Genomic DNA, 13157 nt, shown 5'->3' with positions numbered 1-13157 from the left:
TTGAAACGTCGGGACTTTTAACTGTCTGATACTAGTTCCCGAACTCCAGTCCTGCTCGCCCTCAAAAACGGCTTGCAGCTAGAGGTTTAAGTTCCACTTCCTCTCCGCGAATCCTTACGCACGAGGGAGGCGGGGCGTGTGTCCTCCGCGCGTGGTTTTCGGGTAGCACCTTCTGGGGCGCCGCCTGCCTCCACCCACGGCCCGGCCTTGACGTCATGGGCTGCGGCCCCCTCCCGGCTGAGCCTATAAAGTAGCAGGTGCGCGCCGCCCTACAGACGTTCGCACACCTGGGTGCCAGCGCCCCAGAGGTCCCGGGACAGCCCGAGGCGCCGCGCCCGCCGCCCCGAGCTCCCCAAGCCTTGGAGAGCGGCGCACACTCCCGGTCTCCACTCGCTCTTCCAACACCCGCTCCTTTTGGCCGCAACTCGCGTCCCAGAGACCGAGTTGCCCCAGAGACCGAGACGCCGCCGCTCCGAAGGACCAATGAGAGCCCCGCTGCTGCCGCCGGCGCCGGTGGTGCTGTCGCTCTTGATACTCGGCTCAGGTGAGGATTCACCGGCGCTGAACTGCTGGACTGTCCTCCCATAGCAGGCAAAAGCTGTTGCCTCTTGAGTTTGGCTCTTGCTTCTCCAAAAATCGCCCTTTAGCTCCCCGGACACTGCGCCGCAGGAGGTGATCACTTGTAGCTCCCTCCCTAGGAGGAAGAGAGAAGGGCAGATGTCTCAGACGTCCAGGACAAGGTGTCCCAGAGAATCCCTGTACTTTTTCTTTCGTTCACCTGAAGAGACGGGAGAGACCATTTGAACCTAACCCTTCGTTTCACAGATTAAAAAGACCAAGGTCTAGAGAGGTGAAGTGATTTCCGCAGATCTTGGACCCAGCAGTGTTTGCTGCCTCCTGCCTAATTCTCCATCTCCTCTGTCTAGTGATTTCTTCTTTACCTTCCTAGAGGGACTCAGAGTGTCCCGGCGAGGGGTTAATAGCACCACTCTGATGCTGTTTCATTGAGACCTAAGAAAAAGCAAGATAAAGCAGTGCCTTAACTCTGGGCCCCAAATCTTAGTACTGAGTTTATTGTCTATGTAGTAGTAATAATAACAATAATAATGAAAAATGACAATAATCGATATAATTAACCACTGTTTATATTATGTTTTACATTTTATGTACATAATCTTTTAAAAATATGAACACATATTAAGAAAATCTGATAGCTATATCTAGAACCTATTGAAATCGTCCAGGATGGCATTCTAGCCAAAAAAGAAATGCATTTGGAATGTGAAGTGATGGGAATTTTTAGACATTACCCATCAAGTAATTGTATTAGATTAATTTGCCAATTTGGCGGGATTGTTTTCATGTGGAAATTAATGTGGATTATCTGTGGAAAAGAAAAACTTCATAAAAGCAGCTCTGTAATTGGGACAGCTGAATTTGCTTGCTGGCAAAAATGTAAAGTTTCTTTCATAGAAATGACTCAATCACAAACAATAGCACATGTGCAATAACTGCTTTGATGTCAAAAGATAAACATTTCTTCCTAACACAGCTGACTGGAGAGAAAGGCACCCCACTTTACCTTTTCTTTTTTTCCCTTATTCTGTCCCCTGCAGGCCATTATGCTGCTGGAATGGACCGCAATGACACCTATTCTGGGAAGCGTGAACCATTTTCTGGGGACCACAGTGCTGATGGATTTGAGGTTACCTCAAGAAGTGAGATGTCTTCAGGAAGTGAAATTTCCCCTGTGAGTGAAATGCCTTCTAGTAGTGAACTGTCCTCGGGAGGCGACTATGACTATTCAGAAGAGTATGATAACGAACCGCAAATACCTGGCTATATTGTAGATGATTCAGTCAGAGGTGAGTAGAGGATAAAGCAAAAATATGGCCTATGAGATGTGGGTTTATATGAGCAAAGCTGCTTCAGAAGTGGAGCTGCTCCCCAGATTTTTTAGTGGCTTTATTGTATGTACATCTGTTGGATATCCCCTAGATAAAGTGAGACAAAAAGAACCATAATGTGGACACATCCTATCTGGCTGGAGTGATCATAAATGATGTATGTCTCATTTTTAAACCTAATCTTCGCAGTGACTTTAAGTAGGAATTGTCATCCTCATTTTACAGATGTGATGACTGAAGCCCAAACAAGTTTTGCTCTAGGTTCCACAGGTAACAAGCAGATGAGTTAAAATTAGAGCTCCAGTTTGTTTGATTCTATGCAGAAGAGAAGCTAAGCTCTTTCCCACTATGCTACATGACCCCCATTCTGAGAGACAAATTTAGACATTAACCATTCCTATCTACTTTGTATCTATCTTAGCTTTTGTATCCCCTTCCCCCACACCACCACAGATAACTGCATTTTAACACAAATAAGGGAGCAGAGGAAGTAATGGGACAGGAGGCATTAGACTTTAGCATTTAAGTACTAGGTGGTGAGAAACTGATGGAATAATAATAATAATAATGCCATCTGGAAATATTAAAGAAGGCTGAATATACATAGATTTTGTATTGCTAAAATCACTCTTTAACCCCAAATCGCATTTGGTAGTTATATAATAGTGACCCATGGTTTCTTTCACTTTCCTGTTATCTCATATTTTAAAAAGGCCCTTTCTTTGGAGTGAAAGTACCAAAGTGAGAGATAAATATTGCGTACTTTGGAGTTTGAAGGAAGAAGAGGTTAACAATAAACAAGATCTAAATATCCTAAGAGCATCCACTACAGAGGCAGGGCAAGATGGTTTCAGAGCTCTTGAAGGCCTTTTCTGTCCTGGCTTGAGTTTCCCTGGCTTCTCCCAGGGAAACTGTCTGGTTCTGAGAACTGGTGAAGGGACATCAAGTGGTACCACAGGGACAGTGACTGGAGTGAGTGGGAGGTGAGAAAACCTTTAGCACACACTCCACTTAATTCCCCTCATTCTGTAACTGTACTTTTCTGTGAGGTGGGGAAGGGGTTTATGTGTGCTTATTTTTGAAGGCATGAGATTAGACCATCAAGGTGTCTAGAAACTGTTCTCTTAAACATGTTTCAAGTTGTTAACGCTTCAGAAGGCCAAGTAAATGATTAGTAGTACAAATGATGACTAGTGCTTAAAATTGCAATGCATTGTGAAATAGAGTGAAAATGTTGGCTGAATACCTTCACAAGGCTAAGTTAAATGTCCATGATGTTAGTGCTTATTGCGACACTTCAGCATAGTGTCTATTTATTATTTGCCTCCGTCTATATAGTTTGTCATCTATCTGATAAAATGAGTTATGTTCATTCAAAATATTTCTCTTAAAGGACTTTTCTATCTTGTGCTTTTTTATCCTCAGAGAAAAGTTTCAGCATAAAAATTGCATAACCACCTCTTAAACATTTGCTACTAATTTTACTTTTGTTAAATGTTATAATAATCTGCTAAAATATTCAGTATTTATTTTGCATTTCCTTAATCACAGATATTCTGTCTTTGATACCCTAGTTGACCTTCACTATGTTTCTAATGTTTTGCATTTAATGGGTGCTGCATGACCATTATGACTAATAGTATTTTCTCTTTACTGAAATCTGTTTGCTAAATATTCACTTGGATAAACCTCTTCAGACATTAGTGTAACAAAATGCACAGCACTAACATGGAAAGCCCTTTCCTATCTTTGGTATGTGGGTAAACTACACCTTGCATAACTGCAAGACTGAACAAAAGTTTCTGTGGATCTGATAAGATAAATCTCTGAAGCATTGAATACAAATGTTCCTGGGCTCCTGTTTTCAAATAGATTGACCACAGAAATGAGCTCCATGGAAAGTATCAATTTGATTATAGTCTGTTGTAATCTGGGAGTTGGAGCATTATAACGTAGAGTAACTCTAATTTATAATTCTCATTTTTTTCCACCTGCACGTAGTACTCACTAATTCCCAACTGTAATAATGAGTGGACACTACTTTTTGGTAGAAAAAAACTGAAAATTATACATTATAGTTATTCAATCCTTTCTAACTTCTATATTGTGTTAGGTAACGAGGTGTGCATGGCTGTTACCCCTGTGAGCTCTCACTGCTATGACATCTTTCTCTCGTGTCTCTAAAATGATATTCAAGTTTGAGAGACTCTTGTCAGTAAATCTTTTCTGTTTTAGTTGAACAGGTAGTTAAGCCCCCCAAAAACAAGACTGAAAGTGAAAATACTTCAGATAAACCCAAAAGAAAGAAAAAGGGAGGCAAAAATGGAAAAAATAGAAGAAACAGAAAGAAGAAAAATCCATGTAATGCAGAATTTCAGAATTTCTGCATTCACGGAGAATGCAAATATATAGAGCACCTGGAAGCAGTGACATGCAAGTAAGTTTTCCCCAAAGTATATACAATTCTGTATTTCTAGCACCGTGTCTGAAACCCCTAACTGCAGGAAACCATTTATTTTTCCAATGTATAAACCAAGGGTCAGTAAACTTTTTGTTAAAGCACCAGATAGTAAGTATTATAGGCTTAATGGGCCAAGATTGTTATATGTACTTAAACAACCAATTAAAGTGTAACCATTTAATAATGTAAAAATTGGTGGGTGCAGTGGTTCACACCTGTATTCCCAGCACTTTGGGGGTCGAGGTGGGCAGATCCCTTGAGCCCAAGAGTTCGAGACCAGCCTGGGCAACATGGGGTGAAACCCTATCTCTGCAAAAAATACAGAAGAATTTAGCTGAGTACAATGGTGACAGCCTGTAGTCCCAGCAACCTGGGAGGCTGAGGTGGGAGAATTGCTTGAGCTCGAGAGGTTGAGACTGCAGTGAGCTGTGATCGCACCACTACACTCCAGCCTGGGTAACAGAGCGAGGCCCTGTCTCAAAACAAAACAGAAATGTAAAAACTATTCTTTGCATGCAGGTTGTTTAACAAAACAAAAAAGCAGCAAATGGCCAGATTTGACCCATGTGCTGTAGTTTGCTGACCCCTGGTATAAGCCATTATTTTTTGTGCATGCTCGTGCTTGCTCTCTCTCTCTCTTTCTTTCTATATATATATATGTGTGTGTGTGTATATATATATATACACACACACACATATATGTGCGTGTATTTTTAAAAAACTCCTTTAAAAAAGGACCTAAAGGTAATTTTTACATAATCTTTCACGTTGTTTTAACCTCCTCCCCGCTTACCTCCCACAAGCTGCTAGCACATTAAATAATAGTGGAATGTATCAACTGCATAACAAATCACTGAACTCATCAGTTGGTCATAAAAGAAACACAAAGAATGACAAGGTGTGTCTTCTTGGAATATCACACCCAAACTAATCTCAACTTGTTCTTATACTAATAGATGCTTAGTTAGAATGCATTCTGTGTCTCATTATTTAAAATATGAGTACATGGCATAACTTTTTTAGTGTCGGAATTAAATGGTTCTTTATGATCTGGAAAGTAAGCTTAAGATACACAGAATGTTTTTGTGATTATAATTTTTAAATGTGAATTGTTTGTAGATGTCAGCAAGAATATTTCGGTGAACGGTGTGGGGAAAAGTCCATGAAAACTCACAGCATGATTGACAGTAGTTTATCAAAAATTGCATTAGCAGCCATAGCTGCCTTTATGTCTGCTGTGATCCTCACAGCTATTGCTGTTATTACAGTCCAGTAAGTATGACATAACTTACAAATTCTTAACACAATAATGGGAGGTTAATTTTTTCAGTATTTCTCTCATACTCTGGTATTTTAGATGAATTATTCTATTGTTGTCACATGATCTTTGGTTTATATTTTTGTATTTTATTGACAAATATCACAGAAAGTGGTCAATATTTATGACCGTGGCCACCATTGAAATTTAATATGTAAAGCCCTTTTATAGAAGATCTAGAAAATTTTTGAACTTAAATAATTGAGGGTTTTATTTCATGTCATTTTTCTGCTCATGGTTACTTTAGAATCTCAGAAAATATTTATATCTTCTGTGAAATCCTATGCTTCATCAAGTCTCAGAAGCTAATTAAGACCTGGTTTGTAGGAGGTTCATAGTATCAGACATACTGCTTTGATACCAAAAACGACAAAGAACTACAAATCATCAGCAGCCAAGAAGAGATATGTTTTCTGCTCATGTTAGAATGCAAAATTCTGAGTTAGGAATATAACATGGTACTAATTTACTTACAGACTATGCTTATGTTGTTACTATCAAATATGAGGACTAAAATTGTTAAAAAATAAATTTCCATCATATGACATGGCATAGCAAGCAAGGACAATTCTATTATTGTTTCATTACAGCATATCTTCCCTCTGCTCATAATAACAGATCACACACTTCACTTCTTCACCAGTGAATGTTAGGACTAGACTGTCCCAGGTAGTAGGCACTGATGGGTGCATCAAAATGGCATTGTCTGTCAAACAGAAGTCACTGAATGAGGGAAGTTGGGGGAGGACATGAATGGCTCTGTGATGACTCATGTCCTACTAGAGCTTGGGAAAAGCAAGGGACTCATTCTTCTAATTTTAGGTCTTGGTAAATAACCTTAACAGCTATCCAGTGTGTACATGATCTACCAAGACTACCATTCAGGAAACAAGGGTTTATCTTCTGCCATTGTTTACAATTATTTTAAATTTAGATCATATCATGATAAAATGACACAAATTATTTCATCATGCATATAAAGTTTGATATGTAGCTTAAATTTGTTTTGTACACCCTAGAATTTGTCCTGGTTTTTTAGTACCGCAAGCCAGATATGCAAAGGGGTTTAGGAGAGGGACTCTCAGACAAATCATCATTATTTTTAATGATAGAACAAAACAATCGCTAGTTAAGGAAGATGTTTTGTAGTAATTAAACTTGTAATTATTCGGCTTGAAATATTTCCTAATTTTTGCGGGAAGAATGGATAGATTTTGTTATGTTAGCACTCTTAAAATTAAACAGTGGCTTTTTCCCCGTTGTCTCCCATGTTCTCCTTGTGTTTGAAACATAAAACAAACACTAAACCTAAGCAAAAGTTGCTGGGTTTGTTTTCTTAATTGAGGTGAGTTTTTCCCTCTACTATTACAATAAAAGAAAACTTTTTAGGATTTTAATGATAATGTTTTGTGGTAGGTTAAAGACCTCCTAACAACAGGGGTTGTTTATACAACAACTAGAAGTTTTTAAATAATTGAGTTTTTAAAGTGGAAAGTAGCAGTAAATTAAACTAGAAGGATATATATTATACCTAGAAATAAATAAAGCTCAACTTTTTTTGTAAGCCTGTTTTAAAAATATTTAATCATTTACTTTGTGCGAGCATAGAGTCTTCCTGTGGCAAAACTATACTATCATCTTCTCCAATTGTGCATGGCAGCTGTGCTAAGTTCTGCAAAAACAAGACATCCGGATATGTTTCGTACCTTCTCAGAACTGGCATATCAAGACACATTTATTTAAATATAAGTCCTCTGGAAATAGGTTTATATAAAGTCAACATAAATACCCCCTTAGAAATTGGTAATATTTTATAGCCAGATTTAGGTTAAGTGTCAAGTGTAGTGATTACTGGTCTATCACTACTCATGAAGTAGAACAGAACCCCTGTGCTCATAAAAACCTCAGTCAAACATATAGATGAATAGAGCTTTGATAACATTAAAATGCCTTGTTCTCTGAAGTCTTAGAAAACGATACGTCAGGAAATATGAAGGAGAAGCTGAGGAACGAAAGAAACTTCGACAAGAGAATGGAAATGTACATGCTATAGCATAACTGAAGATAAAATTACAGGTTTGAGTTTTAAAATATATCTTTAGATCATATCCTATAATTTAAAAAATTTAACAGTATATAATCTCAAGAAAAATATGGAATGTGTTCTTAATTATGTATACATTATGAACAATGGCTATATTAAAGTATTATTCTTTGAGTATGAGATGGAATTCAGTATTGAGAATAGACTATGTGTTTAATCAGTATTATTAGGGATATAATATGAGAGACTGATCCTATTCTCAAAGAATTTATTGTTTAGTAGATAGGGAAAAAAAAAAATGTAAGAAACCAGAATACTAGAGATGTAAAATAAATGTCATGGGAAAGGAACCAATGGAGTATAAGAAGTTTCCAATGAAAATCAGAAAGAATCCAGTGGAATTTATTTAGGGAGGAGGAAAATATGTGTTCAGGATGGCCTTGGAAGTGAACCTTGAAGGACTGGTAAGATTGGTTCAAGAAACTGTGAATGGAAAGGAAGGGTTACACTGAGAAATGGAATAGATCATTTTAGAAACTTGTGAAAAATGCCTTAGTCTAAATGAGTGTTAGGGGAGATACAGTTGTGATGATAGGTTGAGCTCACATGGTGGAGAGCCACAGTTGGAGGTGCTTGCACTGAAAATGTGAGGGCATGGAGACAGACAATAGGTTGAATACTCTTTTTTACAAAAGGAAATAGAAAGGGAGGGGGATGTAAATTTGGTAAATAGGTTGGTAAGAACATATATTTTATTTTATTGTAAAGAGCTGAGCATGTTGTGGGTATAAGGTAAGAAAGTGTGAAGAGGAATATTTCATTGACAATGAAAGTGAGAAGCTAAGGAAGAAAACTCCCAGAGGAAGTGGGAGGCAAGGAAATCAAGAACACACTTGATTTCTGTCAGTCTGTCAGAAGTCTGCCTGAAGAAGGAACTTTATTTCCTTAGACATTCAAGAGAGATGATGTCATTTCAGTTATTGATTGTCTAACTTCTGTAGGTTTAAGGTTACTTGAGGGCTGGGCACTGTGGCTGAGGCCTATAATCCCAGCACTTTGGGAGGCTGAGGTGGGCGGATCACCTGAGGTCAGGAGTGCAAGACCAGTCTAGCCAAGATGGTGAAACCTTTTCTATACTAAAAATACAAAAAAATAGCTGGGTGTGGTGGTGAGTGCCTGTAATTCTAGCTACTTGGGAGGCTGAGGCAGGTGAATTGCTTGAATCGGGAGGTGGAGGTTGCAATAATCTGAGATCGTGCCATTGCACTCCAACCTGGGCAACAAGAGTGAAACTCCATCTTAAAAAAAAAAAAAAAAAAAAAAAAAAAGAGAGAGAGTTACTTGAGGTGCTTGTTGAAAATGCATATTCCTAAGCCCAACCCTAAATCCACTGAATCAGAATTTCTATTTTTAATGTACACTCCAGATGGTTCTGATGCTTGAACAACACTATATTTAGCATTGGTTAAGTACAGATATTTTGTTATTAGCCTATTGCAGAATTAGCTCAATAATTCATAAAATGGATAATTATTCATACCAATGCTATGCTCAGTATTTATTGCATCAAAGTTTTTAATGTATTGGCTTAATGTGGTAAAGCTAAGACCACCAATGTGAATAAAGACGAATTTTTGCTTATTTTAGTGCCACTGAGATTTTTCAGCATAGATCCCAGAATTATTTTAGGAAAGAGAATATGCTGTGCTAGCACATAGTGGCTGCCTACTAACTGGTAGTTACTATTATTATGCCCTTGGTACTAATTTTCCTAAATTGGAAGTATATCATAAATACACTGAGACACTTAATCTTTGATTTTAATTATGTCCACTGCATAGATTTGGTTATGAAAACTATTTCTCATGACTGCTGTTGCATTTTTATTAGCAGAATTTGATGCAACAGGTTTGAGCATATGCAGACTTCTACTGAAGTAGGTGTATAATCAAAGCGGGTGTGAAAGACGAACTCAAGCCAAAGTAAGAGTTGGTCTCTGAAAAATCAGCATTTCTCATACGATGTACTAGAAAACAACTGATAGAAATTCTGATTCCTGATTATGCTTTAAAGTTTCTTAAAGATCAGCTGGAATTGAGCTTATCTGTAACATTTTGTTTTATTTTATTTTCTCACAGGATATCACATTGGAGTCACTGCCAAGTCATAGCCATAAATGATGAGTTGGTCCTCTTTCCAGTGGATCATAAGACAATGGACCCTTTTTGTTATGATGGTTTTAAACTTTCAATTGTCACTTTTTATGCTATTTCTGTATATAAAGGTGCACGAAGGTAAAAAGTATTTTTTCAAGTTGTAAATAATTTATTTAATATTTAATGGAAGTGTATTTATTTTACAGCTCATTAAACTTTTTTAACCAAACAAATTGAGAGTTTGAATATTAGTTTTGATATTGCAAGACTCCAGTGTATTTTTCTCCTAACAGTTGGTTGATCATTTAGAAGGCTTTTCTTCCTCTTTTTACTGTCTTTATGGTGGTTTTTAAAACTTATTTTTTTATTATATGATACTCTTCATGGGAAAATTACAATCTAGAGTCACATAGTTCTCCCACAAACATGAATGTTTATAATAATAATCCCAAATTGGTCTTACTTATGCAATGTAGAACTTATACCAAGTGCTGTTAATTATAAAAGCATCTAGAATCAAGATAAGGTGCTACCTCTCTGTTACAGTGGATCTAGATATTATAAAAGAAAGCAAACTCATTGCCCATCACTATGGCCATCATAGACAAAGAGAGAAAAATAGGTTTGAATATTACAAAAGTGACATATTAAGAGAACCAGGAAGTATTTACATTTGAGACTTCTTTCCCTAATATCAAGACATGAATGTATGAAGTATCTAAAACCCACTTCTTCTTTCCCTCCCCTTGTTACTATTTTCTTACAATATTGTATTTTAAACCAATGTGTGTGTATTGGTGGTAGATGCTCTTTCAAGAACACTAAGGTTATGGGATGCCTCACAGTTTGATGTCTGGCTGATGAACTAAGTTGCCTGCTTACAAAACAAAACAACCTTTATGATATGTGTATGGAGGCATGGGGACTATTACCAGAGATCATCACACAGAAGAGAAATTCATGAATGAAAGGTGCATTAAGCATCAACACCTTCATATGTCTCTGGCATATTATCCACCACATCCTTGCCCAGTGATCATCTAACCAATGAGCTCCCAGCCTCAGCTATACTTTATCACCACTTGAAGAGTTTCAAATGTCTAAGCTCCTAGATTCCCCTCCCAGAGGCTCCCATTTCAATGGACTAGAGTGAGTTGTTGGTATTAACATTTTAAAAAGATCCCTAGATATTTCCTATATGCAGCTAGTGTTGAGCCTCATCCTAGTTCACTAAATATTTATTGCTGATGATTCGAGTATAGTGAAAGACAGAAAAGCTCTGCCTTCGAGACATTTACCACCTAGTTAGCAGGAGGTGGTATGTTTTCTCAATGCAGTGCAGTAAATAACTGGCTGAGGTGTGCAGCAGGAATCCCTAGGATAGCTCCCAGGAAGCTATCACCTAGCTCAGCCTGAATGAGTCAGGGAGGGCTTCCTGGAGAGATGCTACCTGAAACTGTTTTGAAGGATGTATACGAGTTACGGAGAGAAGATTGTTATAGGCATAAGCAAAATTACAAAGTCACCAAACAATATGACCTGAAAAAAAATACAGAAAATCATTCAGCATCATTGAGACTAACTGTGAAGTCAAAAGAGGATCTAAGGAAGCTGGGTGGTAAGGGCAGGGTCACCCTGTAGACCATGGGGAGCAATGGGAAATCAGGGTAGAAACTTGATCAAATTTTCATTCCAGGTAGGTCATCAGACCACAGTGGTGGGGAGGGATTTTAGCCAAGCCAAAGGTCAGAAGATAGGCTTAGAAGCAATTGAGCTATTCCAGGTGGGATGTAAAGAACATCTGAAGCTAAGAAGGGAAACTCAACATGGATTTGAAGTTTTATAAAAACATAAACACATAGCGGGGGTCAATGAGGTGCACCTGTAGTCTCAGCTACTTGCGAAGCTGAGGCGGGACAAAAGCTTGAGCCCGGGAGTTCGAGACTACTGTGTTATGATCACACGTATGAATAGCTACTGCACTCCAACCTCAGAAATGTTGCAAGACCTCGTATCTGAAAAAAACAAAACAAAAACGACAAAAATGATTATTTATTATAAAAAGAAGGCTGAGAGTAATGAGATAATGCAAGAAGAGAAGAAATCTGGGATCACTCAGATTCCTGGCTTCAATGGCTAGGTGGCTGGTGAAATGATTTAAAGTAAGGAATCCTTGAACTGGCTTGTTCTATATTTTAGAAGGGAAACAGCTTTTCATGTATTTTTGACTGAAGAATGGCTCTTTTCTATTTTGTAAAGTTATCCTTTTACATTCGTGATAGATTTACAAGGAAATAACTATCAGCCTGGCCAGTTAGTCAATTAAATCAACCCTGATCCTTACCTCACATTTGAGATTGAACATGGGGAAGAAAAAGAGAAGGCCTACAAGTGTGATAATGAACTCTGCTTTGGATCGGTGGAGTTTGAGGTGCTGGAAGACATCCAGCAAGCAGTTAGATACGCAAGAAGTTCACGGAGAAAAAAACTTGTAGATTGAGAGTTATCAAAATATATTTGGTAACAAAAGCCACATAAGCTCTCAAGATTACCAAAGGAGGCTATAATAAGTCAGAAGAAATATGCATGTTGATAATTTTTGCCAGTGGTCACCACTGTGAAGGTTCTAGGCTTGCTATCCCATATGCTTTTCTAGCCCTTAAAACAAAAGTTTGTGAAGTCATTACAGTGGAGTAGAAGGGAAAACACTACTACCTCAAAAATAATAATAAATCTCAAATTTATGGAGTAGTTTGATATCCCATAGACTCTTCTAAGTGCTTTACAAGTGGTAACTCATCTATTTTTTTAGAGGGTAGATGCATTTTATAAATAAGTAAAGTGAGGCTCAGAGGGATTAAGAAACTTGACCACGGTCACATAGCTAGTAAATGACAGGGTCAGGATCTCTGGCTACAGAGCTGGTCCACTTAGACTCCTCTCTCTATTCCTCCTATAGTCAAGGTGTTTGTTTTAGGTTTGGAGAATTCTATATGTATGTTAGTTTAGCATGGTTTTGACTGCCATTCACTTATAAAATATTTAAATAGCTGGTTTATCTCTTTAAGATCCAAATATGGTGGCATTGTTTTTTATGTACCTGTGCTGTAGCCCCAAAATTTCCTCATCGTCTCCTAAAATACAACTGAACTCTTATTTATGTGCACACACAGAATGAAAAACAGAGACAACGATATATCAACCAAATAAATGTTGGAAATACACGATTAAAGCTAGATGCTGCTCGTTAACCACCCCACTTTCCGAAAAG

General features: G+C 37.9%; 1 protein-coding gene across 1 annotated transcript; it reads left to right on the top strand.

Moving 5' to 3' along the window:
• Positions 1–273: 273 nt before the first annotated feature.
• Positions 274–10119, top strand: AREG (amphiregulin). Its single transcript, XM_005555060.4, has 6 exons — positions 274–544; positions 1617–1865; positions 4143–4344; positions 5488–5640; positions 7651–7762; positions 9869–10119. Exons 1-5 carry the CDS (start codon positions 484–486, stop codon positions 7742–7744), a joined length of 759 nt encoding a protein of 252 aa, XP_005555117.2. The 5' UTR covers positions 274–483; the 3' UTR covers positions 7745–7762; positions 9869–10119.
• Positions 10120–13157: the final 3038 nt, after the last annotated feature.

This window comes from Macaca fascicularis, chromosome 5, assembly GCF_037993035.2.
Source record: "Macaca fascicularis isolate 582-1 chromosome 5, T2T-MFA8v1.1".
Lineage (NCBI taxonomy): Eukaryota > Metazoa > Chordata > Mammalia > Primates > Cercopithecidae > Macaca > Macaca fascicularis.
This window is presented reverse-complemented; position numbering and strand designations above follow the sequence as displayed.

Coding starts and splice junctions, on each gene's coding strand:
- AREG (XM_005555060.4), top strand. CDS start 484: ATGAGAGCCCCGCTGCTGCCGCCGGCGCCGGTGGTGCTGTCGCTCTTG. Junction 545..1,616: donor GCTCTTGATACTCGGCTCAG/GTGAGGATTCAC, acceptor TGTCCCCTGCAG/GCCATTATGCTGCTGGAATG. Junction 5,641..7,650: donor ATTGCTGTTATTACAGTCCA/GTAAGTATGACA, acceptor TGTTCTCTGAAG/TCTTAGAAAACGATACGTCA.